The sequence below is a fragment of the Schistocerca americana genome, chromosome 9 (assembly GCF_021461395.2).
Source record: "Schistocerca americana isolate TAMUIC-IGC-003095 chromosome 9, iqSchAmer2.1, whole genome shotgun sequence".
Lineage (NCBI taxonomy): Eukaryota > Metazoa > Arthropoda > Insecta > Orthoptera > Acrididae > Schistocerca > Schistocerca americana.
In genome coordinates, this window is record NC_060127.1 from 71,725,611 (window position 1) to 71,753,447 (window position 27,837).

Genomic DNA, 27,837 nt, shown 5'->3' on the forward strand with positions numbered 1-27,837 from the left:
ATGTTCTCTATTGCAGCAACCTCCCCAAACCACTCATCAACGAAAAACCACAGCTCCATTCTAGTGAAAGATTCACCATCAGTTTGACAACAAACCAAGAACTCAGTAAACTATCCACTTCCATTTCTTCTTACCTGGCACTCTTCTTGAGGCACAGTCCAAGACAGGAATAGTACAGGATTTTAAACCTCTGCATTAAAATCACTGTTCCTGACTGTAGAGACAGCATATTGGCAGTCACCATTACGTTCGATCCGTTTCACTGTGTATCATCTGCCCTGATGCCACTCCTATCGGAGGCTATCCCCGTGAGAGCCAACCCACCAAGGCAAAGGCCACCTGCCACAGCAGCCACTGCTCAGAGTTTTGGTAACCTAAAGTGGAATGTGGAATGAGGTACTACAGAAGAATGCTGAAGATTAGATGGATAGATCACATAACTAATGAGGAAGTATTGAATAGGATTGGGGAGAAGAGAAGTTTGTGGCACAACTTGACTAGAAGAAGGGATCGGTTGGTAGGACATGTTCTGAGGCATCAAGGGATCACCAGTTTAGTATTGGAGGGCAGCGTGGAAGGAAAAAATCAGAGAGAGACCAAGAGATGAATACACCAAGCAGATTCAGAAGGATGTAGGTTGCAGTAGGTACTGGGAGATGAAGCTTGCACAGGATAGAGTAGCATGGAGAGCTGCATCAAACCAGTCTCAGGACTGAAATCTCCCAGTGTTTTGTGTGTGTGTGTGTGTGTGTGTGTGTGTGTGTGAGGGGGGGGGGGGGGCTACCACTGAGAGGATACATGACATCGCCACCATGATGAACTGGCTACCACACTAATTACAGATACAAAGATAGATCTACTTGAGAGTAAGTGCAAAAGAGATAATAGTGGAGAGTCGAGAGTCAATGCAACATAGTTAGGCATCCTGTCCCACACAACCCGCACGTCCGTAAAACTTGGAAAATGAATGTCAAATCCAAAACTGGGAATCAGAATTTAAAAAGCAAAAAAGGTGACAAATGTTAAAAAGTTAAAGAGCAAAAACATTCTGAAGTGCAAAGAATAGTCAAAATACCAGGGTAAAAACCACATAGAAAGGCTTATTAGTCACCGTCGTCCAACAGGTATCATAAGCCCTCTCCAGATCAAACAGTACAGCTATCGTTTGGCATTTCCTGAGAAAATTTTTCATGATATAAGTGGACAGAGCAAAAATATGGTCTACTGCAGAACAATGCTTTTGGAAACTGCATTGGGCAGTAGTTAGAAGGTTTCAGGACTCCAGCCACCAGCCTAAATGGTAATTTACAATACATTCCAAAGCCTTACATACACTACTCGAGAGAGAGATGGGGCAACAGCTAGAGGGAAGATGTTTGTCCTTTCCAGGTTTTGGAATAGGAATGACGATCGCTTCCTGCAATTTTCTGGGAATGGACTGTCTGTCCAAATTCGATTATAAAGGCAAAGGAGGTAACGTAGACTACGGCATAACAAATACAGCAACATTTGGACATGGACGCAATCCGGTTCTGGGATGAAAGAGCGAGATGAAAAGAGTGCATGTTGGAGTTTCCGCATAGAAAAGAAGTGTTACACTTTTCAGAATTTTGAGAGGAGAAAGCAAGAGGTCACACTGCTGCTCATTTCTTCAGGAGAAAGTCTGGCATGTAATTAGAAGAGCTTGAAATCTCAGCAAAGTGTTGACCCAATGAGTTAGAAATTGCAATTGGATCCATTAAGCTATCTTGTGCGACAGTTAGCCCAGAGATCTGGGAGAAACTGGATGTGCCGAATAACCGTCAAATTCTACTCCAATCCACACATGAGAGTATTAAAGGGGCTGGTAAAGAAGTCTCAGCTTGCCTTCTTGCTATCACAGATGATGTGACGGCAACATGCATGTAACTGCTTATAGCGGATACAGTTAGTTGGCCAACACAGGATGAGGGCAGAAAACGCAAAGAGCACGTCTCTGCTCACATGTCATGGCACACCTCATTCCACCAAGGAACTGTGGGGTGGGGGGCACGAATGGGAGGTATGAGGTATTAAACGTCCCGCAGCTGTAAGAATAACTTCTGTAACATGAGTTTCCTGATCACCGATGCTAGGAAATTGACGGTCATCAAATGTTGCTACAGAGGAAAAGTGTCCAATCAGCTTAAGAAAACTTCCAGTGTCGTGGGCACATAGAAAGCAGTTGTGGCTGTAATCAAAGGACACATGGACAACAGTCACTCAAGTGTGTATCAGCAAGGGCAAACCATTTGAAAAGCCGAGCTAGCTGAACAGTACTGACAAAGGTTCAAATGAGGGTAGGTTGCCATGGAGGCAGACAAAAATGTAGGTTCCCCAGTGTTGAGGCAAACAAGATCCACTTCGTGGAAGAGGTCAAACAATAGGAAGCCTCTCTGACAAGGATGCAGAGATCACCAAAGTGGATGGTGGGCATTGAAGTCCTCAACCAGCAAATGGGGGCAGGGGGAGGGGGAGGGAGCTCACCAAGGAGATGGAGATCAGCTCTTGCCACTGCTGTGGATAATGTAAGTCCCCCGTGTGCCAGAGTATCATCAACAGAGGGGAGATCAAACAGAACTGATCGGAAATGAGGGCAGACAAAGTGACCATAGGGGCATAGCTATGTTTCCTGAAGACAGAAGACGACCAGGGAGTAGCATCATAAGAGGATTGACAATTCATCCCGGTTGGATCAAATTCCACAGATATTCCAGTGACATAGGGTGGACAGATAAGAGAAAATCTCACCACAGTTACTGTCAACTCGATGACTCCTGAGAGCCAGCAGTGTGGAATGGCATTCAGCCAGAGGCAGAAGATCCTGATCCATAGGTTATTCAGGGGCAGCTCCTGCCACCAGTGATCAGCCGGTTGATCGATTGCCAGCAGTGCATCTCAGCGACACGGAAGACAGCCGAGGGCAGCTACCACTGGGTGACGGCTGTAGAAGACACACCATGGCAGAGAAGGAGAGGAACTGTTTTTATGAGTCTTCTTGGAAGCAGGACAGAGATGAGGGAGGAGTCAATGGTTGCAAGGTCTGGGTACATAAAAATCTTCACAAGTAGGCTCTTTTTTGGAAGCCTGGGCATCCGATTTTGGGGCCCGTGATCTAGCTGGAGCTGATGAAGGTTGAGGCTTAGAGTGAGCAGGTGATAGTGCAGTGGTTGAACAGGCAATCTTTGGTCTGGCCAATCTGACAACTGTGGCACTAAATGTGAGGTTGCAAGTCTGCATGGCTACCTCCTTAGTAGGTCGAGGTGAGGTGAGAACAGTATTATATTTACCCATTGGGAGCACAGTGGGCTTTCTACTTGCAAATAAGTTACGAGCAGCAAAGAAGGTAGACACCTTTCGTTTCACTCAGATTTCCTGAATGATTCCTTCATCTTAAAAAACACATGACTGGCTGGTATGATTGCTGACATGAATAGCAATGCATAGGGTTGGGTATGTAAGTGCGAACTGAAATTATTTCATATCCTGCTTTAATGTTCGATGGAAGCTGAACTCTGTTGAACATCAAGATGAATGTGCGGGTCAGTACCAATTCCTTCTGAACCCTTTTCATGACTGTACGACCATTACACCCTGATTGGACACGTAATTTTGAATGTTCTCATTGGATAATGTGTCAAGTGATCTAGAATAAACCACCCCACACAATGAGTTTAAAATGTGGTGCGCTTCCACCCAGACAGGGAAGGAGTGTAGCAGTGTAGTTCAAAGCAATTTATGTGCCTGGAGGGCACTGTGTCTAGCAACAAGTTGCTATTTCATAACCGGGAGCAAGACTTTACAGGACCTGCAATTGCGTTGACACCTTTCTGAATAATGAAAGGGTTGACTGTGGAGAAGTCTTCACCTTCGTCAGACTGAGAAACAACTAGGAACTTTGGCACTTATGAAAGAATTGTCCACGGCTGAGACTCGTCTAGCTTTCTCTTGTGGGCAGAAGTAGAAGAAACAATTGCGGAAGTATCCCCCATGATTACCAGTGTCTCCAATGGCACACTCCTTCCTAGTTGGGGCCTCTGAGTGCACTCCCACCTTAGGTGATTGTCCACCCCTCAGGTCACACCTCCCAAGAAACTGACAGACCAATCAGCACATTTGGAAGGTACCTTTTTTGTTTGTGGTTTTAGGGCGCACAACTTCAATGGTCATTAGCGCCCAGACTACGTTAGGAATGCTCCGCGAGGCACAAGTTTAAAACAGCAACTAAAAGGGAAAACACGATAAGAGAGAGATTGACAGGCATAGGATTAAAAAAACATCATCATCAAATGTCCTTAGACAGGTTTGTGAAGTTGATAAAACGAAGAACGCGAGCAGCTGCTCCTGGGTCATCTGCTAAAAAATGGCATCTAGAGTACATGGCAGGCCAAGATCAAGACGCAGTGTATTAAAATCTGGACAGGACATTAAAATGTGGCGGACGTTCAGCAATTGCCCACACGGGCAGAACGGCGCCGGCGCAGCAGTCAGCAGATAGCGATGGCTGAACCGGCAGTGTCCAATACGTAACCGGGCCAAAACGACCTCCTCCCGCCGAGAAGGGCATGAGGAGGACGTCCAAGCCGTGGGAAGAGGTTTCAAGGCCCAAAGCTTGTTGTCCGTAAGTGCAGCCCAATCGGCATGCCACAGCGATAAAATGCGCCGACAAATGACCCTGCTACAATCTGATGAAGGGACACAACAAGAAGCTGTCCGAGGCTGGAGGACTGCAGCCTTGGCCACGGCATCTGCAGCTTCGTTCCCAGGGATACAGACATGGCCAGGAACCCACATAAAGGTAACCGGAGAACCATCGTCCACCACCGGCTGAAGAGAGCGTTGGATCCGGTGCACAAAAGGGTGAACCGGATACGGATCACTGAGGCTCTGGATGGCGCTCAGGAAATCTGAGCAGATGACATAAGCAGAATGTCGGTGGTGGCAGATGTAAAGAACAGCCTGGTAGAGGGCAAAGAGCTCAGCTGTGAAGACCGAACAATGGCCATGGAGCCGGTATTTGAAACTTTGTGCCCTGACAATAAAAACACCCGACCCCATCATTGGTCTTAGAGCCATCTGTATAAATGAAGATCATATTAATGAACTTCGAATGAAGTTTGACAAAACAGGAGTGGTATACCGAACCGGGGGTAATCTCCTTTGCGAGCGAGCTGGGGTCAAGGTGAATGCGAACCTGAGCCTGGAGCCAAGGTGGCGTGTGGCTCTCGCCCACCCTAAAGGTTGCAGGGAGTAAAAAATCAAGGTGTTGAAGGAGGCGACAAAAGCGAACTCCAGGGGGTAGCAGGGCAGAGACATACAACCCGTATTGATGGTCGAGAGAGTCGTCAGAAAAGGAATGATAAGACGGGTGGGTGGGCATTGACAGTAGTCGACAGGCATACTGACAAAGCAGTATATCACGCCGGTAGGTGAGTGGCAATTCACCGGCTTCAGCATGAAGACTCTCGACGCGACTAGTATAAAACGCTTTGATCGCAAGACGTGAACCCCGATGTTTCATGGAGTTGAGGTGGCGTAGTAAGATGGACGGCCGTGCAGAGGAGTATACGAAGCTCCCATAATCCATCTTGGTGCGGATGATCGACCGATATAGGTGAAGTAGGATGGTCCGATCCGCTCCCCACGACATACCACTGAGAACACAGAGGACATTTAGAGAACAGGTACAACAAGCAGCCAAATGACATGTGGAGACCAGCTAAGCTTCCTGTCAAATGTAAGACCTAAAAATTTTGTTGTCTCCACGAATGGAAGAGCAACAGGACCGAGTCTTAAGGACGGTGGGAGAAACTCTGTAGCGCCAGAAGTTAATACAAATCGTCTTCTCGGCAGAGAAACAGAAGCCATTGGCAACACTCCTGGAGTGAAGACGGTCAAGAGAACGCTGAAGACAGCGCTCCAGGAAACATGTACGCTGCACGCTGCAATAGATGGTAAAATCGTCCACGAAAAGGGAGCCCGATACATCAGCTGGGAGGCAATCCATTATTGGATTGATCACTATGGCAAAGAGAGCGAAGCTCAAAACTGAGCCCTGTGGCACCCCATTCTCCTGGCGAAAGGTGTCTGACAGGACAGAACCCACACGTACCCTGAACTGTCGATCCATTAAAAAGGAACGAATAAAAAGAGGGAGGCGACCGCGAAAGCCCCATGTATGCATGGTGCGGAGAATGCTCGCCCTCCAACAGGTGTCGTAAGCCTTCTCCAAGTCAAAGAAGTCAGCCGCGGTCCGGCGCTTCCGCAAGAAGTTATTCATAATGAAGGTCGACAAGGTAACCAGATGGTCAACAGCAGAGCGGCGCCTACGAAATCCACATTGTACATTGGTAAGTAGGCGTCGAGATTTGAGCAGCCAAACCAAACGAGAGTTAACCATTGGCTCCATCACTTTACAGACACAGCTGGTAAGCAAGATGGGTCGATAACTGGAAGGCAAGTGCTTGTGCTTCCCCAGCTTAGGAATTGGTACAACAATAGACTCGCGCCAGCATGCGGGAACATGTCCCCCAATCCAGATGCGATTGTAAGTACGAAGAAGAAAACCTTTACCCGCAGGAAGAAGGTTCTTCAGCATCTGAATATGAATAGAATCAGGCCCTGGAGTGGAGGACCGTGACTGGGCAAGTGCATTTTCAAGTTCCCGCATGGTGAATGGGGCATTATAACTTTCACGATTCGAGGAGCGGAAGTTAGGTGGTCTAGCCCCCTCTGCCTGTTTTCAGGGGAGGAAGGCAGGGTGGTAATGAGCGGAGCTCGAAACCTCTGCGAAAAAGCGGCCGAAGGCATTGGAGACATCCTCAGGGGCCACAAGGATGTCATTCGCGACCGTCAAGCCAGAAACTGGTGAGTGGCCCTGAGTGCCAGATAGCCGGCGCAGGCTACCCCAGACAACAGAAGGAGTAAAACTGTTGAAGGTGCTTGTGAAAGCAGCCCATCTGGCTTTCTTGCTTTCTTTAATAATACGACGACACTGCGCACGTAATTGTTTATAATTGATTCTATTCGCCTCTGTAGGATTGCGTTTAAAGGTGCGTAAAGCACGTTGACAAGCACGTAAAGCGTCTCTACATGCTGCGGTCCACCAGGGGACCGGTATGCGACATGGAGAAGAAGTAGTGTGAGGGATGGAATATTCAGCAGCAGTGAGAATGACTTCTGTGAGGTGTGCGACCTGCTGTTCTGCAGGTGTGCAGCTTGTGAAGGTTTGATCCTGAAAGGTCTCCCTGGAAGAAAAGAGCCCCCAGTGTGCTTTGGATATGTTCCAACTAGTTGAGCACGGAGAGGGGGTATGATGCGGGAGATGGATAACACACGGGAAGTGGTCGTTCGAATATGTATCAGAAAGTGCATACCACTCAAACCGTCATGCAAGTTGGGTAGTACATATAGAGAGGTCTAAATGGGAATAGGTGTGAGATGTGTCCGAAAGAAAAGTAGGGGTGCCAGTGTTGAGGCAGACAAGATTGAGCTGGTTGAAAAGGTCTGCTAACAGGGAGCCCCTCGGGCAGGATGCTGGAGAGCCCCAAAGGGGATTGTGGGCATTGAAGTCTCCAGTTAACAAAAATGGTGCAGGGAGCTGAGCAATAATTTGCATCATGTCTGCCCTGGTAACGGCAGACGACGATGGAGTGTAAACGGTACAAATGGAAAATGTAAAAGTGGGGAGACTAATTCGAACGGCAACTGCCTGCAGGCCGGTGTGCAATGTGATGGGATCGTAGTAAATATCATCCCGGACCAGCAACATAACCCCTCCATGAGCCGGAATACCTGCCACAGGGAGTAGGTCAAAACGCACAGAGGTGTAGTGTGCCAATGCAATTTGATCGCATGGGCGTAGCTTCGTTTCCTGGAGGGCTACGACGAGCGGACGGTGCAAGCGGAGCAGCAACTTCAAGTCCTCTCAGTTGGAGCGAATGCTGCGAATATTCCAGTGAATAAGTGCCATCGTGAGAAGAAAAAGAAAATGCAAGAAGGGGTCACCTCGAAGGCCGCTGAGGGCCTGGCTTTGAGCGAGCACTGCTGCCGCTATCAGTAGGCGGACAGTCATCATCCATTGGTTCTATAGGTTCATGGGCCATCTTGTTAAGATGGCCAGGAGGGGGAGCTTCCTCCGCTGGTGAACAGCCAGATGTTCGGCTACCAGCAGTGCGGCCAGGCTAAACGGATGATGGCCTGGGGGGGCAACTGCTGGGTGGTGCCGGAGAAGAAATGCGCCGTGGCGGAGAAGTATAACTGTGATTCCTATGAGCCTTCTTGGAAGGTCGTTTAGTGGAAGTATTGGTCGATGGCTGGGAGTTCGAGGTACGTAAGAAGTCTGCACGGGACGGTTCCTTCTTGAAGGCCCGTGCATCTGACTTCTGGGTCTTCATCTTGGCAGAAGCTGATGAAGGTTCTTGTGTCGTAGGGGTGACGGGAGGAAGAGGAGACGTCGACCGGGCGATCTTAGCACTGGCCGAATGGACGACAGTAATGCTGAAGGTCAGATCACATGTCTGCATCGCCACCTCCCTGGTAGTCCGAGGAGAGGCGAGGCGAGGACAGTACTGTATTCCCCGCTGGGAGCAGCGTGGGCTTCCTACTAGCAAATAGCTTGCGAGCAGCCAAGGTGGACACTTTCTCTTTGACCTGAATTTCCTGTATACAGCGTTCTTCCTTGTAGATGGGACAGTCGCGGGAGGACGCTGCATGGTCACTCTGGCAGTTCACACAAAGAGGAGACGGAGGTGGACAGTCACCCTGATGGGCATCCCTGCCACAAGTGACATTTAGCCGCATTGGAACAAGACTGGCGAGTGTGATTAAAATGCTGAAACTGGTAGCAGCGAATAGGTGTCGGTACATAGGGGCAAACAGAAATAACCTCGTAGCCCGCTTTAATGCGCGACAGCAGCTGAACACTATCATAGGTCAAGGAAAGTGTCCGGGTCGGTACAAGGTCATTGTTGACCTTTTTAATGACCCTATGGACAGCCGTCACACCCTGCTCAGCGAGGAAAGACTGAATCTCCTCGTCAGTCAATCCGTCTAGTGATCTAGTATATACCACACCGTGAGACGAATTCAAGGTGCGGTGAGCCTCCACCCGGACAGGGAACGTGTACAGTAGTGTGGCCCGAAGCAGTTTTTGTGCCTGAAAGGCGCTCTCAGTTTCTAGTAACAAGGTACCGTTACGCAACCTGGTACAAGACTTGACAGATCCGGCTATGGCATCTACGTCCTTCTGGGTAACGAAAGGGTTGACAGAGGAAAAATCCTTTCTGTCCTCAGATCGAGAAACTACGAGGAACTGTGGGGCAGGCGGTAGTACTTTTTTCACTGGTGGCTGGTTAAGTTTCTGTTTTTGGGCAGAAGTCGAAAGAGAAGGAGAGAAATCGATTGTGGAGGAATCCCCAAAGATTGCCAGCATCTCCGATGGTGCACTCCTTCCTTGTGGGGGACCCTCTCAGAGAGCACTCCCGCCTTAGGTGAATGTTTACACCTCAGGTCACACCTCCCGAGAAACGGACAGAGGGACCAATCGACATGGTCGGAAGGTGTCAGCTCAGGCAATCACCCCTCCCTGGGCCTGGCCTTTACCAGGGGGTACGTGCGTGCCTTACTTGTCTACCCAGGGTGGGGAATTACGCATTACCCCATCACCGGCTACGCGTGCGAACGCGTGGATCTGCCTTCAGGCGTGCACAGGGAGGAAGGAAGAAGAGGAAAAAGAAGGGAGAGAGGGAGAGAAAGGACAGACTGTCTCAAACGCCAAGGCGGAGACCAGAGGAGGCAAGGAGGAGGCGGCAAGGAGGAGGCGGCAAGGAGGAGGCGGCAAGGAGGAGGCGGCAAGGAGGAGGCGGCAAGGAGGAGGCGGCAAGGAGGAGGCGGCAAGGAGGAGGCGGCAAGGAGGAGGCGGCAAGGAGGAGGCGGCAAGGAGGAGGCGGCAAGGAGGAGGCGGCAAGGAGGAGGCGGCAAGGAGGAGGCGGCAAGGAGGAGGCGGCAAGGAGGAGGCGGCAAGGAGGAGGCGGCAAGGAGGAGGCGGCAAGGAGGAGGCGGCAAGGAGGAGGCGGCAAGGAGGAGGCGGCAAGGAGGAGGCGGCAAGGAGGAGGCGGCAAGGAGGAGGCGGCAAGGAGGAGGCGGCAAGGAGGAGGCGGCAAGGAGGAGGCGGCAAGGAGGAGGCGGCAAGGAGGAGGCGGCAAGGAGGAGGCGGCAAGGAGGAGGCGGCAAGGAGGAGGCGGCAAGGAGGAGGCGGCAAGGAGGAGGCGGCAAGGAGGAGGCGGCAAGGAGGAGGCGGCAAGGAGGAGGCGGCAAGGAGGAGGCGGCAAGGAGGAGGCGGCAAGGAGGAGGCGGCAAGGAGGAGGCGGCAAGGAGGAGGCGGCAAGGAGGAGGCGGCAAGGAGGAGGCGGCAAGGAGGAGGCGGCAAGGAGGAGGCGGCAAGGAGGAGGCGGCAAGGAGGAGGCGGCAAGGAGGAGGCGGCAAGGAGGAGGCGGCAAGGAGGAGGCGGCAAGGAGGAGGCGGCAAGGAGGAGGCGGCAAGGAGGAGGCGGCAAGGAGGAGGCGGCAAGGAGGAGGCGGCAAGGAGGAGGCGGCAAGGAGGAGGCGGCAAGGAGGAGGAGGCAAGGAGGAGGCGGCAAGGAGGAGGCGGCAAGGAGGAGGCGGCAAGGAGGAGGCGGCAAGGAGGAGGCGGCAAGGAGGAGGCGGCAAGGAGGAGGCGGCAAGGAGGAGGCGGCAAGGAGGAGGCGGCAAGGAGGAGGCGGCAAGGAGGAGGCGGCAAGGAGGAGGCGGCAAGGAGGAGGCGGCAAGGAGGAGGCGGCAAGGAGGAGGCGGCAAGGAGGAGGCGGCAAGGAGGAGGCGGCAAGGAGGAGGCGGCAAGGAGGAGGCGGCAAGGAGGAGGCGGCAAGGAGGAGGCGGCAAGGAGGAGGCGGCAAGGAGGAGGCGGCAAGGAGGAGGCGGCAAGGAGGAGGCGGCAAGGAGGAGGCGGCAAGGAGGAGGAGGCAAGGAGGAGGCGGCAAGGAGGAGGCGGCAAGGAGGAGGCGGCAAGGAGGAGGAGGCAAGGAGGAGGAGGCAAGGAGGAGGAGGCAAGGAGAAGGAGGCAAGGAGAAGGAGGCAAGGAGAAGGAGGCAAGGAGAAGGAGGCAAGGAGAAGGAGGCAAGGAGAAGGAGGCAAGGAGAAGGAGGCAAGGAGAAGGAGGCAAGGAGAAGGAGGCAAGGAGAAGGAGGCAAGGAGAAGGAGGCAAGGAGAAGGAGGCAAGGAGAAGGAGGCAAGGAGAAGGAGGCAAGGAGAAGGAGGCAAGGAGAAGGAGGCAAGGAGAAGGAGGCAAGGAGAAGGAGGCAAGGAGAAGGAGGCAAGGAGAAGGAGGCAAGGAGAAGGAGCCAAGGAGAAGGAGCCAAGGAGAAGGAGCCAAGGAGAAGGAGCCAAGGAGAAGGAGCCAAGGAGAAGGAGGCAAGGAGAAGGAGGCAAGGAGAAGGAGGCAAGGAGAAGGAGGCAAGGAGAAGGAGGCAAGGAGAAGGAGGCAAGGAGAAGGAGGCAAGGAGAAGGAGGCAAGGAGAAGGAGGCAAGGAGAAGGAGGCAAGGAGAAGGAGGCAAGGAGAAGGAGGCAAGGAGAAGGAGGCAAGGAGAAGGAGGCAAGGAGAAGGAGGCAAGGAGAAGGAGGCAAGGAGAAGGAGGCAAGGAGAAGGAGGCAAGGAGAAGGAGGCAAGGAGAAGGAGGCAAGGAGAAGGAGGCAAGGAGAAGGAGGCAAGGAGAAGGAGGCAAGGAGAAGGAGGCAAGGAGAAGGAGGCAAGGAGAAGGAGGCAAGGAGAAGGAGGCAAGGAGAAGGAGGCAAGGAGAAGGAGGCAAGGAGAAGGAGGCAAGGAGAAGGAGGCAAGGAGAAGGAGGCAAGGAGAAGGAGGCAAGGAGAAGGAGGCAAGGAGAAGGAGGCAAGGAGAAGGAGGCAAGGAGAAGGAGGCAAGGAGAAGGAGGCAAGGAGAAGGAGGCAAGGAGAAGGAGGCAAGGAGAAGGAGGCAAGGAGAAGGAGGCAAGGAGAAGGAGGCAAGGAGAAGGAGGCAAGGAGAAGGAGGCAAGGAGAAGGAGGCAAGGAGAAGGAGGCAAGGAGAAGAGTAAGTAAGACAGTGAGATGGAGGAGAACAAATAAAGGAACCAACCAAAGGAAGGAAGAAACCATAAGAAAGGAAAAACCAAAATGACCGCAAATATAGGTCGTGGAGCCGTCCGTCTCCGGACGCAGGTGCTAACTACCCCCTTGAGGGGGAGGGACTCCTTTTAGTCGCCTCTTACGACAGGCAGGAATACCTCGGGTCTATTCTAATCTGCGGACCTGCAGGGGGGGAGGGGGGGGGGAAGGTACCTGCTCGGATAATCACCCTTTCCTGCGCCAGGTCTTTACCAGGGAATATGTATGTGTCCTAGTTGTCTACCCGGGGCTGAGAATCATTCATTACCCCTTCGCCAGCTACATGTGGGAATGCATGGGTCGGCCTTCAGACAAGCACATGGAGGAAAGAAAGAGGAAAGGGAGGAACAACGAAAAGGAAAGAAGAGAAGAATTCTCAAACGCCACAGTGGAGAAGAGGGTAAAGAGAAGAATCAAGGAAAAGGAGGACAGAGACTTTCCTGTATAGAGAAAGAAGAGGAACCACGTCTTACAGTCACAAGCGTGCAGCTCTGAATGTACGCATAAAACATACTCCTAAAGAGTGGGAGAGGGATGTGGAAAGGGAAGGTATGCAGCGCAGAACAGAAAGATTGCTGTAATAGCTCAGGGTCTCATGATCACCACGCACGTATCTACAGCAGAGTTGTGTACCCAGGGAGGGGGAGTGTAGGAAGAGAGTAATGTTTCAAACCTGACCCAGTACTGTAGGGCAGCTACAGTATGCCTGTTATTATAGGTATAAGAATGAACACTAACTCAAGGGCTATCCAAAACATTTTACACCTCAACTCCTATCAGTAGAATCCGAGATATGACCTGCTGAAAAATTGCAATTTTTTGTGTAGTTTTTCGGATCATTCTGGTATGATGCATGGACTGAAATCACTATTCAATACTAATGCAATTCCTTGGTGTCTAAAGGCTACCCCTCTGCATTATGTACCCTCATTGCTGAAATGACAGCATTCACACAATGAAAAATCCAGGATGGAACAGGAGATGCAAAGTCATAGATAGGCAAAAAAAAGGTTGTCAAACAAAGCTTTCGATCAAACAGGCCTTGTACCATGTCTCACTAATCCTACTTGTCTTATGAGGGTACTGTACCTTACTAATTGGTGGCCTGGCACATTCTGCCACATTGTAGGATCTGCCACTGGCTGCAGCCTGGAAAGTTGTATGTTAGCAGTTTTTAGACAGTTTAATACCAGAAATACCAAAACATTGAACTTACAAAAGGAAGCCACAAACAATTTTATGATTTCATTTGCCTCAGAAAACATTTTAAAAGAAAGTGTCAATTTATCTATCAGAAAGCTATTAGTCTTTAGCTTCTTAACACTGTATGTTTCCAACTTTTGTTCCCTGCAGTAGTCAAACTGTGCTTTCCATTTATCTTCATCTATGCCACCAACCCTTTAACTGTTACAGTAAGTAGGTAAAGAACATGCTAAGTTTACAGAAAAAGCTACCTGACAATGTTTACTGTTCCTGGGTTCAAAATATAATCTTGATGATGCACTTCTTGGGCTGGCCTTTCATTCTGCTGCTGCATTTTATGATGACACTGCAAATAATACAAATGAAATATTACTTGTCAAAGCCATCAGTCTCTCTGCAATAACTAATCTCAATCATGTAACAGGTGACTGCAAAACTGGAGTACAAAGCAGCACACAACATTATGTATGTACAAGTTTCTTGACAGCTGGAATCACTTGCTCATTGCAATATTAAATTAGATCATGATCAGAAAATAGTGTTAGTTGTGACCACAAAGTCAGCTGGAATTCATATACTTTCTCGAAAGAAATTAATAGGAAAGTTTATTTTTAGTTTAATGGGTGGTTTTTTGTGTGTGTGTGTGTGTGTGTGTGTGTGTGTGTGTGTGTGTGTGTGTGTGTGTGTGTGTAAAATAATGTAGGCCTAGTGAGCATAAAGCACACCATCCATATGTAGAATGGGGAAGATGCGCAATCCAAGTTAGACTGAGTACTTATTTTGATGGCCTGGAGGCTCGGCACAAGCATTTCAGAAACTGAAGGACTTTGTGTTCAAGGTGTGCTATGGTGGTTCAATATGTGGTGAGCTCACAGTGGTCTCCTTTTGTTTTAGGGGGCAAAAAACAACTATGGTCATATGCATCCATGTTAAAACCATACAACACAAACAAAAAATGAGTTAAAAACATCCACACATTAAGCCCAATCGACAGAAGGAAAGACAGCTAAAAATGTCCAAAAAATATTCCACAGAGAAATGAAAGTCCTGAACTAAAGATTAAATGTCCTCCACCATATTGCTACATTGGATAAAAAGTAAAACACCGTCAATCGCCCTTGCTAAAATCACCGGGTACTCATACGGGAAACAAATGAGAATGCAAGTGGTTAAAAAAGGGCAGTCAATTGGGAAATGGTGAACCATCATAGATTGATGGCAATGAGCGCAAAGAAGTGGGAGAGCACTGGAGCACTTCTTAACAGATGGTGAAGGCTAAAAGAACAGTGCCCAATACACAACCTAGCTAGAACAATCTCCTTGCAACAAGAGGGCTGAGAGAAGGTCATCCAAGCTGGTGGGAGAGGTTTAATTCCCTGGAGCTTGCTCCCATGAAGGGAAAACCAGTGCTGATGCCAAAGTGACATCACCTGTTGACAGACGGCAAACCAGTGATGATCAGAGGGCACGAAATAATTAGTGAGCTGAGGAACGAGGACTGCAGCCTTGGCAGCAGCATCAGCAGCCTCGTTTCCCATCACACCAACACAACCAGGAACCCAAATAAACTTCACAGTGGTTCCATCAAGAGTGATCAAGTGTCCACTTTCCTGGACCAATTGCACTAAGGGATGGACACTGTACAGCCAGAGGCTCTGAAGGGCACTGAGTGTGAGTAGATGATTAAATTGAAAAGCATGTGTCACTGTATACAGGGTGTTACAAAAGGGTACAGCCAAACTTTCAGGAAACATTCCTCACACACAAAGAAAGAAAATATGTTGTGAACATGTGTCTGGAAACACTTACTTTCCATGTTAGAGCTCATTTTATTACTTCTCTTCAAATCACATTAATCGTGGAATGGGAACGCACAGCAACAGAACGTACCAGCATGACTTCGAACACTGTCACAGGAAATGTTCAACATGTCCTCCGTTAGTGAGGATACATGCATCCACCCTCCATCGCATGGAATCCCTGATGCGCTGATGCAGCCATGGAGAATGGCGTATTGTATCACAGCCATCCACAATACGAGCAGGAAGAGTCTCTACATTTGCTACCAGCGTTGAGTAGACTAGAGCTTTCAAATGCCCCCATAAATGAAAGTCAAGAGGGTTGAGGTCAGGAGAGCGTGGAGGCCATGGAATTGGTCCGCCTCTACCAATCCATCGGTCACCGAATCTGTTGTTGAGAAGCGTATGAACACTTCGACTGAAATGTGCAAGAGCTCCATCGTGCATGAACCACAGGTGTCGTACTTGTAAAGGCACATGTACTAGCAGCACAGGTACAGTATCTCATATGCAATCATGATAACGTGCTCCATTGAGCGTAGGTGGAAGAACATGGAGCCCAATCAAGACATCAACAATGCCTGCCCAAATGTTCACAGAAAATTGTGTTGATGACGATATTGCACAATTGCATGCGGATTCTCGTCAGCCCACACATGGTGATTGTGAAAATTTACAATTTGATCATGTTGGAATGAAACCTCATCTGTAAAGAGAACATTTGCACTGAAATGAGGATTGACACATTGTTGGATTAACCATTCACAGAAGTGTACCCGTGGAGGCCAATCAGCTGCTGATAGTGCCTGCACACGCTGTACATTGTACGGAAACAACTGGTTCTCCCGTAGCACTCTCCATGCAGTGACGTGGTCAACGTTACCTCGTACAGCAGCAACTTCTCTGACGCTGACATCAGGGTTATCATCAACTGCACGAAGAATTGCCTCATCCATTGCGGGTGTCCTCGTCATTCTACATCTTCCCCAGTTGCGAGTCATAGGCTGGAATGTTCCGTGCTCCCTAAGACGCTGATCAATTGCTTCGAACGTCTTCCTGTTGAGACACCTTCGTTCTTGAAATCTGTCTAAATACAAATGTACTGCGCCATGGCTATTGCCCCGTGCTAATCCATACATCAAATGGGCATCTGCCAACTCTGCATTTGCAAACATTGCACTGACTGCAAAACCACGTTCGTGATGAACACTAACCTGTTGATGCTACGTACTGATGTGCTTGATGCTAGTACTGTAGAGCAATGAGTTTCATGTCAACACAAGCACCGAAGTCAACATTACCTTCCTTCAACTGGGCCAACTGGCAGTGAATCCAGGAAGTACAGTACATACTGGCGAAACTAAAATGAGCTCTAACATGGAAATTAAGTGTTTCCGGACACATGTCCACATAACATTTTCTTTCTTTGTGTGTGAGGAATGTTTCCTGAAAGTTTGGCCGTACCTTTTTGTAACACCCTGTATAGAGGGTCTATACAGGGGCGATGTTCTTGAGGACAATACTATGGAAATGGAAAAGGTGGTAGATGAAGATTGAATTGGAGATACGATACTGCAGGAAGAGAGTGACAGAGCACTGAAAGACCTGAGTCAAAACAAGGCCCCCGGAGTAGACAACATTCCATTAGAACTACTGACAGCCTTGGGAGAGCCAGTCCTGACGAAACTCTACCATCTGGTGAGCAAGATGTATGAGACAGGCAAAATACTCTCAGACTTCTTTTTGTAACACCCTGTATACTGTGGGGCCTGATGCATGGCAAAGAGCTCTGCTGTAAATACCGAGAAGAGTTCCAGAAGCCATTACCGAGAAACGTCGGTGACAATGACTAAGGCACACCAGACACCACAGTCCGAGAGCCATCAGTGTACACAAAGGTAGTATCGCGAAGTTCCATGTTAATGTCGCGAAACTTAAAGCAATAGAGTGAGGCTGGAGTAGTCTCCTTAGAAAGCGAATGAAGGACAAGGTGAACATGGGCTGCCACACGAAGCCACAGTGGTGAAGGGTTCACACCCCCAGGAAAGTGGCAGGTAGCGTGAAGTTAAGCCGTCAGAGCAACAACCGAAAGTGAACTCCAGGAGGTAACATAAGAGGGACACGCTGCATACTGGTGATCAAAGGAGTCCTCAAAGGAGGAAGTATAGGATAGGTGGCCATGCATGGTAGACAAATGGCATGGGTACCCATCGCACCTCCCTCAGATTTAGTTATAAGCTGGCACAGTGGATAGGCCTTGAAAAACTGAACACAGATCAATCGAGAAAACAGGAAGAAGTTGTGTGGAACTATGAAAAAATAAGCAAAAAATACAAACTGAGTAGTCAATGTGCAACATGGGCAACATCCATGATAATGTGAGCTCAGGAGCGCCATCGTCCCATAGTTAGCGTGAGCAGCTGCGGAACGGAAGGTTCTTGGTTCAAGTCTCCCCTTGAGTGAAAAGTTTAATTTTTTATTTTCAGACAATTATCAAAGTTCAGGCACACACACAATCAACTTCACTCTCCAAAATTCCAGGCAATATTCAGATTTGCTTGGACACAGCAAGATTTGACAGTCTACACATGGAAAAATTTGAAAACGTTAAAAACATATGTTTTGACAGAGCACAGGGAAAACTGTGCGACTGTGAAACTGATGCATTCATTTGTTGCAGTTTATGTGAAACTCTTATGTTTTCATCACTTTCTTGGGAGTGATTATCACAACCACAAGAAAACCTAAATCGGGCAAGGTAGTAGAATCTTTTTACCCATTTGCCAAGTGTACAAGTTAGGTGGGTCAACAACATATTCCTGTCATCTGACGCACACGCTGTCACCAGTGTCGTATAGAATATATCAGACGTGTTTTCCTGTGGAGGAATCTGTTGACCTATGACCTTGCAACCAAATGTTTTCGGTTCCCATTGGAGAGGCACGTCCTTTCGTCTACTAATCGCACGGTTTTGCGGTGCGGTCGCAAAACACAGACACTAAACTTATTACAGTGAACAGAGACGTCAATGAACGAACGGACAGATCATAACTTTGCGAAAATAAATAAAGTAAATTTTTCACTTGAGGGAAGACTTGAACCAAGGACCTTTCGTTCCGCAGCTGCTCACGCTAACCACAGGACCACGGCACTCTGGAGCTCAGACTATCCTTGATGGTATCTATCTTGCGCATTGACTACTCAGTTTGTATATTTTGCTTATTTTTTCATAGTTCCATACAACTTCTTCCTGTTTTCTCGATTGATCTGTGTTCAGTTTTCAAGGCCTATCCACTGTGCCAACTTATAACTAAATCAGAGAGGGGTGCAATGGAGAAGTTCCCTTATGAGTAGAAAGTCATGGCAGTATGATAGCAGTAGTTCAGCAGTTGAGCAGTTTCTGCATCCAGACTCTCAACCAGACTAGTGTAAAAGGTGCCAGTGGCCAAAGAGATGCCACAATGGTGGATAGTATTAAGACAGTGTAAGAGGAATGGATAAACAAAAAACCCATAGTCTAGTTTCAAACGGAGAAGGTACCTGTACAAACAGGAGGAGGGTGGTTTGATCAACTCACAGGAAGTACCACTGAGGACATGTAGGACATTGAGGGACTGCATAAAGTGGGCTGCCAGGTAAGAGACATGGGAGGACCATGTTTCAACAAACAGAAGAGCAACAGCCCAAGACCTAAAGACTGTGGAAGAAAACAGTTTCACTGCCAGAAATTCATACAAACGGTTTTGTCAGCAGAAGTGCAAAAGCCATTGGCAATGCTCCACAAGTAAAGACAAATTGCTGAAGATGCCACTCAAGGAGAGGAGTTTGTGGAGAACTGCTATAGATGGCAAATCATCATCGAAAAGGTAGCCAAATACTGTCGGCAGGAGGCAGGGCATAATAGCAAAGAGGACAACACTCAGGACAGAACCCCCAGGCACACAGCTTTCTTGGATAAAGATGTCCGACAAGGCAGAACAAACACATACCTTGAAAACTCTTGTCTTTTAAAAAGTCCTGACTAAATGGGGCTGCAGCCACAGAAGCCCCACATGTAAAGATATGGAGGATACCAGTTCTCTAGCAGGTGTCTTAGGCATTCTTCAAATCTAAACACACAGCCAGTCTGGTATTTCTGCGGAACACCCTTCATGACGTGGGTTGATAAAGTGATAAGGTGGTCATCTGCAGAATGGTGCACTCTAAATCCAGACTGGAATCAAGGGGGAACCGCATCCAGACATCAAGGGGTTGTAAGATCGGCAGACCGGTAACACAGGATAAGCGGTGAACTGTGGCGGAACTAACATTAGACTTTAATGCTGGGCAGAGCACAAGTGTGTCCTAACACACAGTGCACCAAATGCTCCTATGCGGCTCACAACCCACACACATGCCAATGATATCACCACAATATCACCAACTACGACTGAAATGGACACATGACTATTGGCACTGGACACTGGCAGTGTGGCGGAGTGTTCCACAGTCTGATGAATCCCGATACCTCCTCCATCTTGCCAATGGTACGATGCAAATTGGTTGTCTTCCAGGGCAACAGCTCCTTGACACCTGTACTGCAGAACAGAAACGAGCAGGCAGCAGCTCCACTGCACTCTGGGGAACGTTCACATGGGCATCCGTAGGTCCAGTTGAACTGGTGAAAGGCACCGTGATGGCCAAAGAATATTGCAGACTGGCTGTGGATTGTGGATAATTTACACCCCTTTGTGATGATTGTGTTTCCTGTTGACTTTTGCATTTTTCAACAAGATAATCCAGCACGTTACAAGGCCAGGAATGTGATGAAGTGATTCGAGGAACACAGTGGTGAGCTCCAATTGATGTGATTAGCTCCAAGAGTGCCATATCTAACAATTCAGGGATATAATTGGACATGGAATCATAGGTCATTGGCCCCTCCAGACAATTTATGAGAATTAGGTAACATGTGTGCAGATGTGATACCAACTCCTTCCAGTGACCTACCAAGGCCTCAATGCTTGCATGCTGAAACACATAGCCACTTAGCTGTGGCAAAGGTGGACATACCGGCAATTAGGTAGGTGGTTGGGTTGTTTGGGGAAGGAGACCAGACAGCGAGGTCATCGGTCTGATCGGATTAGGGAAGTATGGGGAAGTATGATAAGCTGACTATTTGTTCCTTCAAGTGCTCAACATGATCAATCCTGATGCAATAAACATTTTTTTAGTATACCCTAGACTCAAAGATCCATGGAAGTGATATCTGGGAAACTGAGGCCATTCATTAGTACCCCATCTGAACTTTTCATTTAAGAAGGCCCTCACAATAACTTCATAATGCAAGGATGCTCCATTTTGGTGCCATAGCACCTCTTCTGAAACCATCTGAAACCATCTGCATGTGATGCAAAAGTGGACTATTTTCCAATTTAACAACAGTTCTTTACGGATATCAATGTAATTTACAGAGCTGATAGTACTGGTAAAAAAATAAAAATATACAGCCTGACTGGCCCACTACTGAAAATCCCTGCAATTCTCACTCTAGAGAATGCTTTTGTAAAATATGTGACTGGATAACTATTGACTCAGATGGATGCTGCCACTTTGATGGCTTGGCTAGGAATGTGGGGGGGAGGGAGGGGAGGTGATACAGGCTGGGCACATAATGAACATGTGTCGGAGCCACTGTCATGTGACGTGTGTTGGTGATATTGGTTGGGAGCGGTTGACAGGATAGAGAAAAGTGAAACTGTTGTAGAGGGTGTGGCAGCAGTGAATTAATGGTGATTGAAGATGAGACAGTTGAAGTGAAGGGTGTGCTGCAAGGATAACTCCCATCCATGTAGCACAGAAAAGCTGGTGGTGACAAAGATGCAGATGGCCCAAGTTGTTAGGGAGTCATTGAAATCTAGCACATAGTGCTCAGATGCATGTTGTGCCACTGGGTGGTAAACTAAGTTCTCGGCCAGAGTTTGAAAGACATTCATTCTGGTTGGCAGGTGGTTGGTTGTCATACCGATTTAAAAAGGTGTGCAACAATTTGAGCAGAGCTGGTATATGAAATGGCTGCCTTTGATGAGGCAGGATAAGCCTGACAGGACTGGAGTAGGAAATGCTGGGTGTATGGACTGGGTAACTAGAAATGATTTGGATTTGTTTTTAAACTTTCCATTATCTACTGCAACTCCTTCACAAGATAGTGGAAAAATATTTTTATGGATGCATATTATTCTCCTTTCTGTGCAAGTGTAATGTAAAGTTGGTTTTGTTCTGAATGTAAATATTTATGAACGCTAATGTTTTCAAATTGTGCCCAATTCTCCTGAACAAAGTCCATAGGAGAGGAAATTTGGTAGCCTATGGGGCTGTGAGCATGCTTACTCGTTTAAACAGTTGCCTATATTAAGATTTAGGATTATCACCAGATATCTATGCAGCACACTTCTGTGCAATGAATACCTTGCATCTGTCAAGAATTGCCCTGGAAAATCATTTCTTACGACTCAATGAACAGTTGCATACAACATACGCAATTTTCCGACACTTAAGTCAGGAATTATATGAAGTGTTGAACGAAAGTATTTGGAAAGCTCTACAGTATATAATCTCAATTTCAAGCTCTTATCAACACAGGCAGTAAGAATTTTCTGAAATACGGAAGCGTCCGATCCCGCCCGTCTGCTTTGATCCATGACGTCACAAATATGGCGGAAACGACCATAAACCACGATTCCAATATGGCGCACATAAAGTCGGTACGTACACATTATGAGGACGAAAATACATCGAAACACACACACACACACACACACACACACACACACACACACACACACACACACACTTTCCACAAAAAGTCTAATGACACTAACGGGAGAAGCGCAGGAAATGGGGTGTTTTTAGGTGGGGCAAACTAAATATAAACAAATTTAGACACCCACCCCCATACAAAACAACGAAAAAACCGATATCACAAAACTCCCCAAATACCACGAAACAATATCATCTGGAATCGGACACTTCCCTTGATGTATATAGCTCAACAGCAGCTCCCGATCACATAAATTAGGATCAAACACTTCCCTTGGCCTATGTAGCTCAAAAACATCTCCCAATACCAATATCAACAACATACACAGCCACACATTGGGATCTAACACTTCCCTTGACCTGCGCACTGTTAATTTTATCCGTCATATCCACTCCTGAACAAAAACAACCGATTAATTTTACTAAAATTACCACACGATGTACAGCGAAAAACACTAAATTAACCTTCCCACAAAATCGTTAACTCACTAAAACGAATTCCACTACAAAAACAGCCGACACACTAGCAATTCTGGATAATGAGCAAAAGCAAACTGCCCATTACACCACACAAACGAAAACCCTGAACATACCACCAGAGAACACAACAAACCACAACACGACATCTACAAACACGCCACACACAAACCAAACTCCGCGCCGTCATGACGTCACACACAACACCCTTACGTCACGGGTCAAAGCCGAAGCGTGGGATCGGACGCTTCTGTTGACCCGAATTTTCAACAAACAGCCGTCCAACTCCATAAACACTGTGCACATTACAGGAATATCAACTTACCATGTAATGGTTGAGTGATAAGAAAAATTACATGATATCCATGTGCATATACTATCACATACCAGTATCTGTAATTCTAAAACTTTCGGTTTTTCAATAGCAACCTTTGAAATTATGTTTAGCCGTTATATAGTCTGAATGTGATGCTCGACGCACTGCTGCCAGAGACACCACCCTCCCGCCATGTAAGTTGTGTTGAAAGATGCGTAGCGTAGCCCGAGGTCTACGTTACACTGAAAGGTAATTTGCTTATCAGTTGGTGTAATAGATGAATGTGAATATCAAAGGTTGTAGTGACAAATTAAATTGTAATGTAGTCTTAATGTTAACCACTATGTTACATTTAAACACATTTTTCCATCATAAAAACTAGAACTGGAAGATACATTCAGAAGACATTGGGCAACGGACAAGCCTCTTCCCCCCCCCCCCCCCACCCCCCACCCCTCCCGCCCTTTAATTCCGAAAGTATTGTGATGCAAATTACAATACTTTCACTGGATGCTCAAAGACTTCCATGCACTTTCTGGGTTACGAAAATCACGTCCACTGACCAGTTTCGCGTTTGGAATGCTTGGATAGTTTCTCCATACTTTAATGTATCTGGAGGTTTGAGAAAACATGCTCGATTTAAAAGATTTTTAAAAGGTGACGATGAATCAGATTACGTTTAACTTAAAACGTGTATTGGACTACAGAAAACTTTGCAAATACTTTCTGCTATTATTGGTGCGGCTTCTGTGTTTTAACGCAGATCAAGCATTAAGCTTCAACCTTATTTAAACTGGCTCAAATTCTATTTCGAAACACCCACGCGAGCCTATTTTCATTACCGTCATAGCTATGACTATTTACGGCTTGCTATAGCTAAAATAAATATGCGACCTGCGTTAGTCGGGACATCTTAAGGGACTACATGTAATTTAGAAATGCTTTGTAATAACTCGCATCCATAAATCCAAATAATTTATAGTATTAATTACAAAGAAGTATGTCGCATTTGGCTGTGGCAGCTTTATCGTCAATGTTTACTCCACATGAATCTGAGCGACCTGATGGCCCGATTGAACTTCTGTCAATTTCCTACATAACATGTTTCTGCAGAAGCTTACAAATAACTTAAATGCATTTTAACTACGATAATTTAAGGCACCGCAGTACAACACTCAACCTTACCTGCTTCACTTAGTAACCACACAGATTTCTGCCTACTTAGCAGATACCAAACTGCTCCGTCCCACGAGGGCAACAAGTGTCAAACTTTCGCGGACCCTAGTGACAGCAGTAAGCTGATTGGTCGACGATTGCTACAGCAGTCACGCCAACGTAACGTTCTTCGACTGTCATGTCAGACATGAAAATATACCTCGAGTGTTGTAAATGCCGACGCTGTTTCGCCCTTCCATCGATTGATCGTATACGTGAACTTTGCCGTCATATCATATAGAACCAGGCAACTAAAAACATGGTCTGTCGGGAAAATGATTCAAAACGTATAGGTTCATACATTACAAAATGAAACAGTTTTAGAATGCTACAGTGTGTTGCGGACACAGGAACAGATATTGTGATGCATAGTACGTTAATATGTACCCACTTCAGTGCGATAGGTGTTTTCTCTCTATGTTTAATAGTATTTCCGCGCGTCCACACTTAAGTACCTGACCTGCTGCCCAGGAAAAAATAAATATTACTGGCTTGCTTGTTCCATGTATACCTGGAGGAACTAACCAACCTAAATATATTATTCGTAATAAATATAATTATATAATGCACACTTTACCACTTCTGGCTCAAACAAAAATCTCAGTGAAGTTTCAAAAAAAGCTGAAGTTTTGTTCCTAGCTCTAGACAGTAAGCAACATGACAATGTCTGTTGGTGTCATGTCTCCTACAGACAGGGTAGTGTAGCAATTTCCAAACTTAGCAACTCAAAAGCACTAAAAATATCAAAACATAAATTCTACTGCCATCAACCAAATGCTAAATGAAGGAATCATCGCGCATGGCCTAATAACTACTATTGCAACACTTATTTATAAGAAAGTTGATAAACAATTGTCCTGTATCACTCATACCAATCATACCAAAAATAAGAGAATATTGTAGCCACAAACAGCTCAACCACAACTTCGAGCAAAACAATCTACTTAGCTCATCTCAATAGGGTTTCAGACCTCATTTTCCACTGTCAAAGCAGTTGAGATTATCATCACAAAAATACATGATTCTTTTGAGACTAAGAAAACAAACTTGTGCTACTTTTCTAGAGTTGAGGAAAGCTTTTGATATTGTCTCCAGGAGCATACTTATCAAAGGGCTGCAGTATTACAGAGTATGCTCTTCACATTATTGGATCATACCTTGGCAACAGAGAGTAAATGGTAACTATAAACAACCAAAGGACAAACTCATTACCTGTTACTAAAGCCATTCCACAGGGCTCAGTTCCGGGTCCTTTCCTGTTCCTTGCATGTACATATATAAAAGATTTCCCTTATTCTTGTCATGTCAGGCAGTATTATACGCAGATGACACAACTCTGTTCACACAAGTTGATGATCTAGAGGGGCTGTGACGTAATGGAAATAGAGAAATGGACCAATGCACTAACTGGTTTAATGAACAATAAACAACAAAATTTACAAATTAAGAACAATAAAACAAAAGACATTGTTTTCAATTTAATTGTCTCCAGAGAAGATAAAAAATAATCAAACTGTTAGGTCCCACATAGAACAGAAACGCAACTGGGCGAGTCATACAGAAAAAAATGTGCTCAGAACTATCTCAGGTGATTTATATATTTTACAAACTATAATAATGTAAGCAAAGCCCTACTACCATATGCATGTTTTGCATTTTTCCTCTCCCTCCATACCTGGGGAACTCTTATGTGGGGTAAATGCCCCAGCTCAAAAATTGTATTCAAATGACAAAAAAAAGACTATCAGATGTATAGCAGCACTTCCTCCAAGAAAATCTTGTAAATATCACCTTAAAGAGCTCAATATTACAATAGTCCCTAGCCTCTATGTGCATAGTTGCCTTCTCAGTGTTAAGGAGAATTTAAATAATTTTAACCTTAGGATACCTGAATAGCTAAGGTTCTCAATAATCACAAATATCTACGCCCCCAAATTTGTCTATAGATTCCCAAAGACTGCCCATCTGTTCCCTACAGCACATTTAAGAATGTTCAAATAGAGTGATTTAAAAAGGGACCATATTACTCCTTAAAAGAGTATGAAGAATCAGATTTAAGTGACAAAAAGTTCTGACTACATTCACATTAAGTTGTAATAAATTGCTGGTTAATAGGTTCCTGCACATATACTTTTCACATTATATGTAACAATGCATCACCGATGTAAATATCATTAAATTTTTATATGCCTTGTGTCTCTTACCTATATATGAAAATAATTACACCAATAACATGTGAAATGTTCGAAAGTGAATAAATTCTAAATTCTAAAAGTTATTAGTCTGTAAATGAAGTCAGTTCTGATGTAAAGTTGTTCAACACACTTTCCTGATCTTTAGTTATATCACTAACACATCTTATATACACAGTCTGCCACAATTTATTTGTAGCTTCCTGTGGAGAGAAGCTACTTCCACTTGAATTGTATTGGAAAGTGACGTCGAAATAGCTTGTGCTCGTTCAGTATAAATCATAAACAACATTTATTTATTCCTGTTTATTTAGATTTTTGTATTTAACCGTAAAGCTGATTACTTTCACAAATGCCACACACAGGTTGAATAATAAATTGATATAAATGATACTTACAAATAATAGTGGCACAAGTATCCATGTTAATATTCTAAATATCTTGCATTTTGAAACAGAGTAAATATAGATTGTTAGTCATTGCATGGATACAAACACTTATTTACTAGGAAAGTTTTTAACTCCTGTGGAACTGCTATAATTCACAAGTGGTAGCTTGTTGAACCATATCTGCCTGTTAATGCAAGAGCTATTGTCAGTTATTTTTAATTTTTTCCTCTGCCTGAAGTAGTTACCCTTCCTTCTACTACCATAACTATGTGTATCATTGTACTTACTTACTTTGTTTGTACTATTCACATAAAGTGTGATAAGTTTATGAAAGTATCGGGAACATATTGTTGTTAAATGTTTATGTTGGACAGAAGTTTCATGAATGGACTCTCTGGAGCTTGGTCCATGCATTAACCATATTGCTCTTTTTTGTTATACCAATATTCTACCCAGGTGCAGGTCTGCCCCACAGTTCAATAGCGTAATTAAGAAAGTGATATATTGTTACAGAGTATATAATTTTTAAGATTTGGTGTGGAGCTCTTTTCGCCACTTGTTTCCTGAGACAGAAGCCATTATTAATTACCTCACATACAGAATTAATGTGTTTCGAAACATAGACCTTTGTCCAGGCATGTACAAGAAATTTAATGTTTTCTGTTTCTACTGATGTAATACTACATACATTGTTCATTTCAACATCTTGAGAACTAGTTGCTTCAAATGTTATTAGCTGAGAATTACTGATCTTACTGTTTAGGCCTTGGAGTAGAAAATCTGTAGTTACTTCTGTTACAATTTTAGTTGTAACTTTCTGAAATGCCTTAAAGCCATTCTCATAAAGTAAGATGGAAGTATCATGAGCATAAGTTACTAGATGTGTGCTGATGTGTTCTGTCATGTTACTGACAAAAAGCAAAAAGATGAGGATACCAAGAATTGACCCCTGTGGTACCCTCTAGATTAAACTATCTCTGGAACACTGGAACTCTATGACTGCATTGTCTATTTTGCACGACGGTTTAGTATGTTACAGGTGATTTGTTAAGTATGTGGATAGTAACTGCATAGACAGTCTTTGGCATTGTATGGTTTTAGTGTTTGTCTTCATTCTTTCATCAAGGAGGGTGTACACTTTACGGACAATTTCAGTAACTGTAGTTATTGTGCAGCGATATTTGCTAAAGCTGTGTTGTGTTTCTTTTAATGATTTTTTTTTGTAAAATAAGCAGAGGGCTGAGAATGTATAA

At 45.9% G+C, this 27,837-nt stretch overlaps 1 protein-coding gene across 1 annotated transcript in view; it reads left to right on the forward strand.

Moving 5' to 3' along the window:
• The first annotated feature begins 391 nt into the window (after positions 1-391).
• LOC124550662 (ribosome-binding protein 1-like) overlaps positions 392-27,837 on the forward strand; it is a 57,493-nt gene continuing 30,047 nt past the window's right edge. The window contains exons 1-2 of the mRNA XM_047125386.1: positions 392-396; positions 9,853-12,095. Coding sequence (XP_046981342.1) covers positions 392-396; positions 9,853-12,095 — 2,248 coding nt within the window. The remainder of the gene's footprint in view (positions 397-9,852; positions 12,096-27,837) is intronic.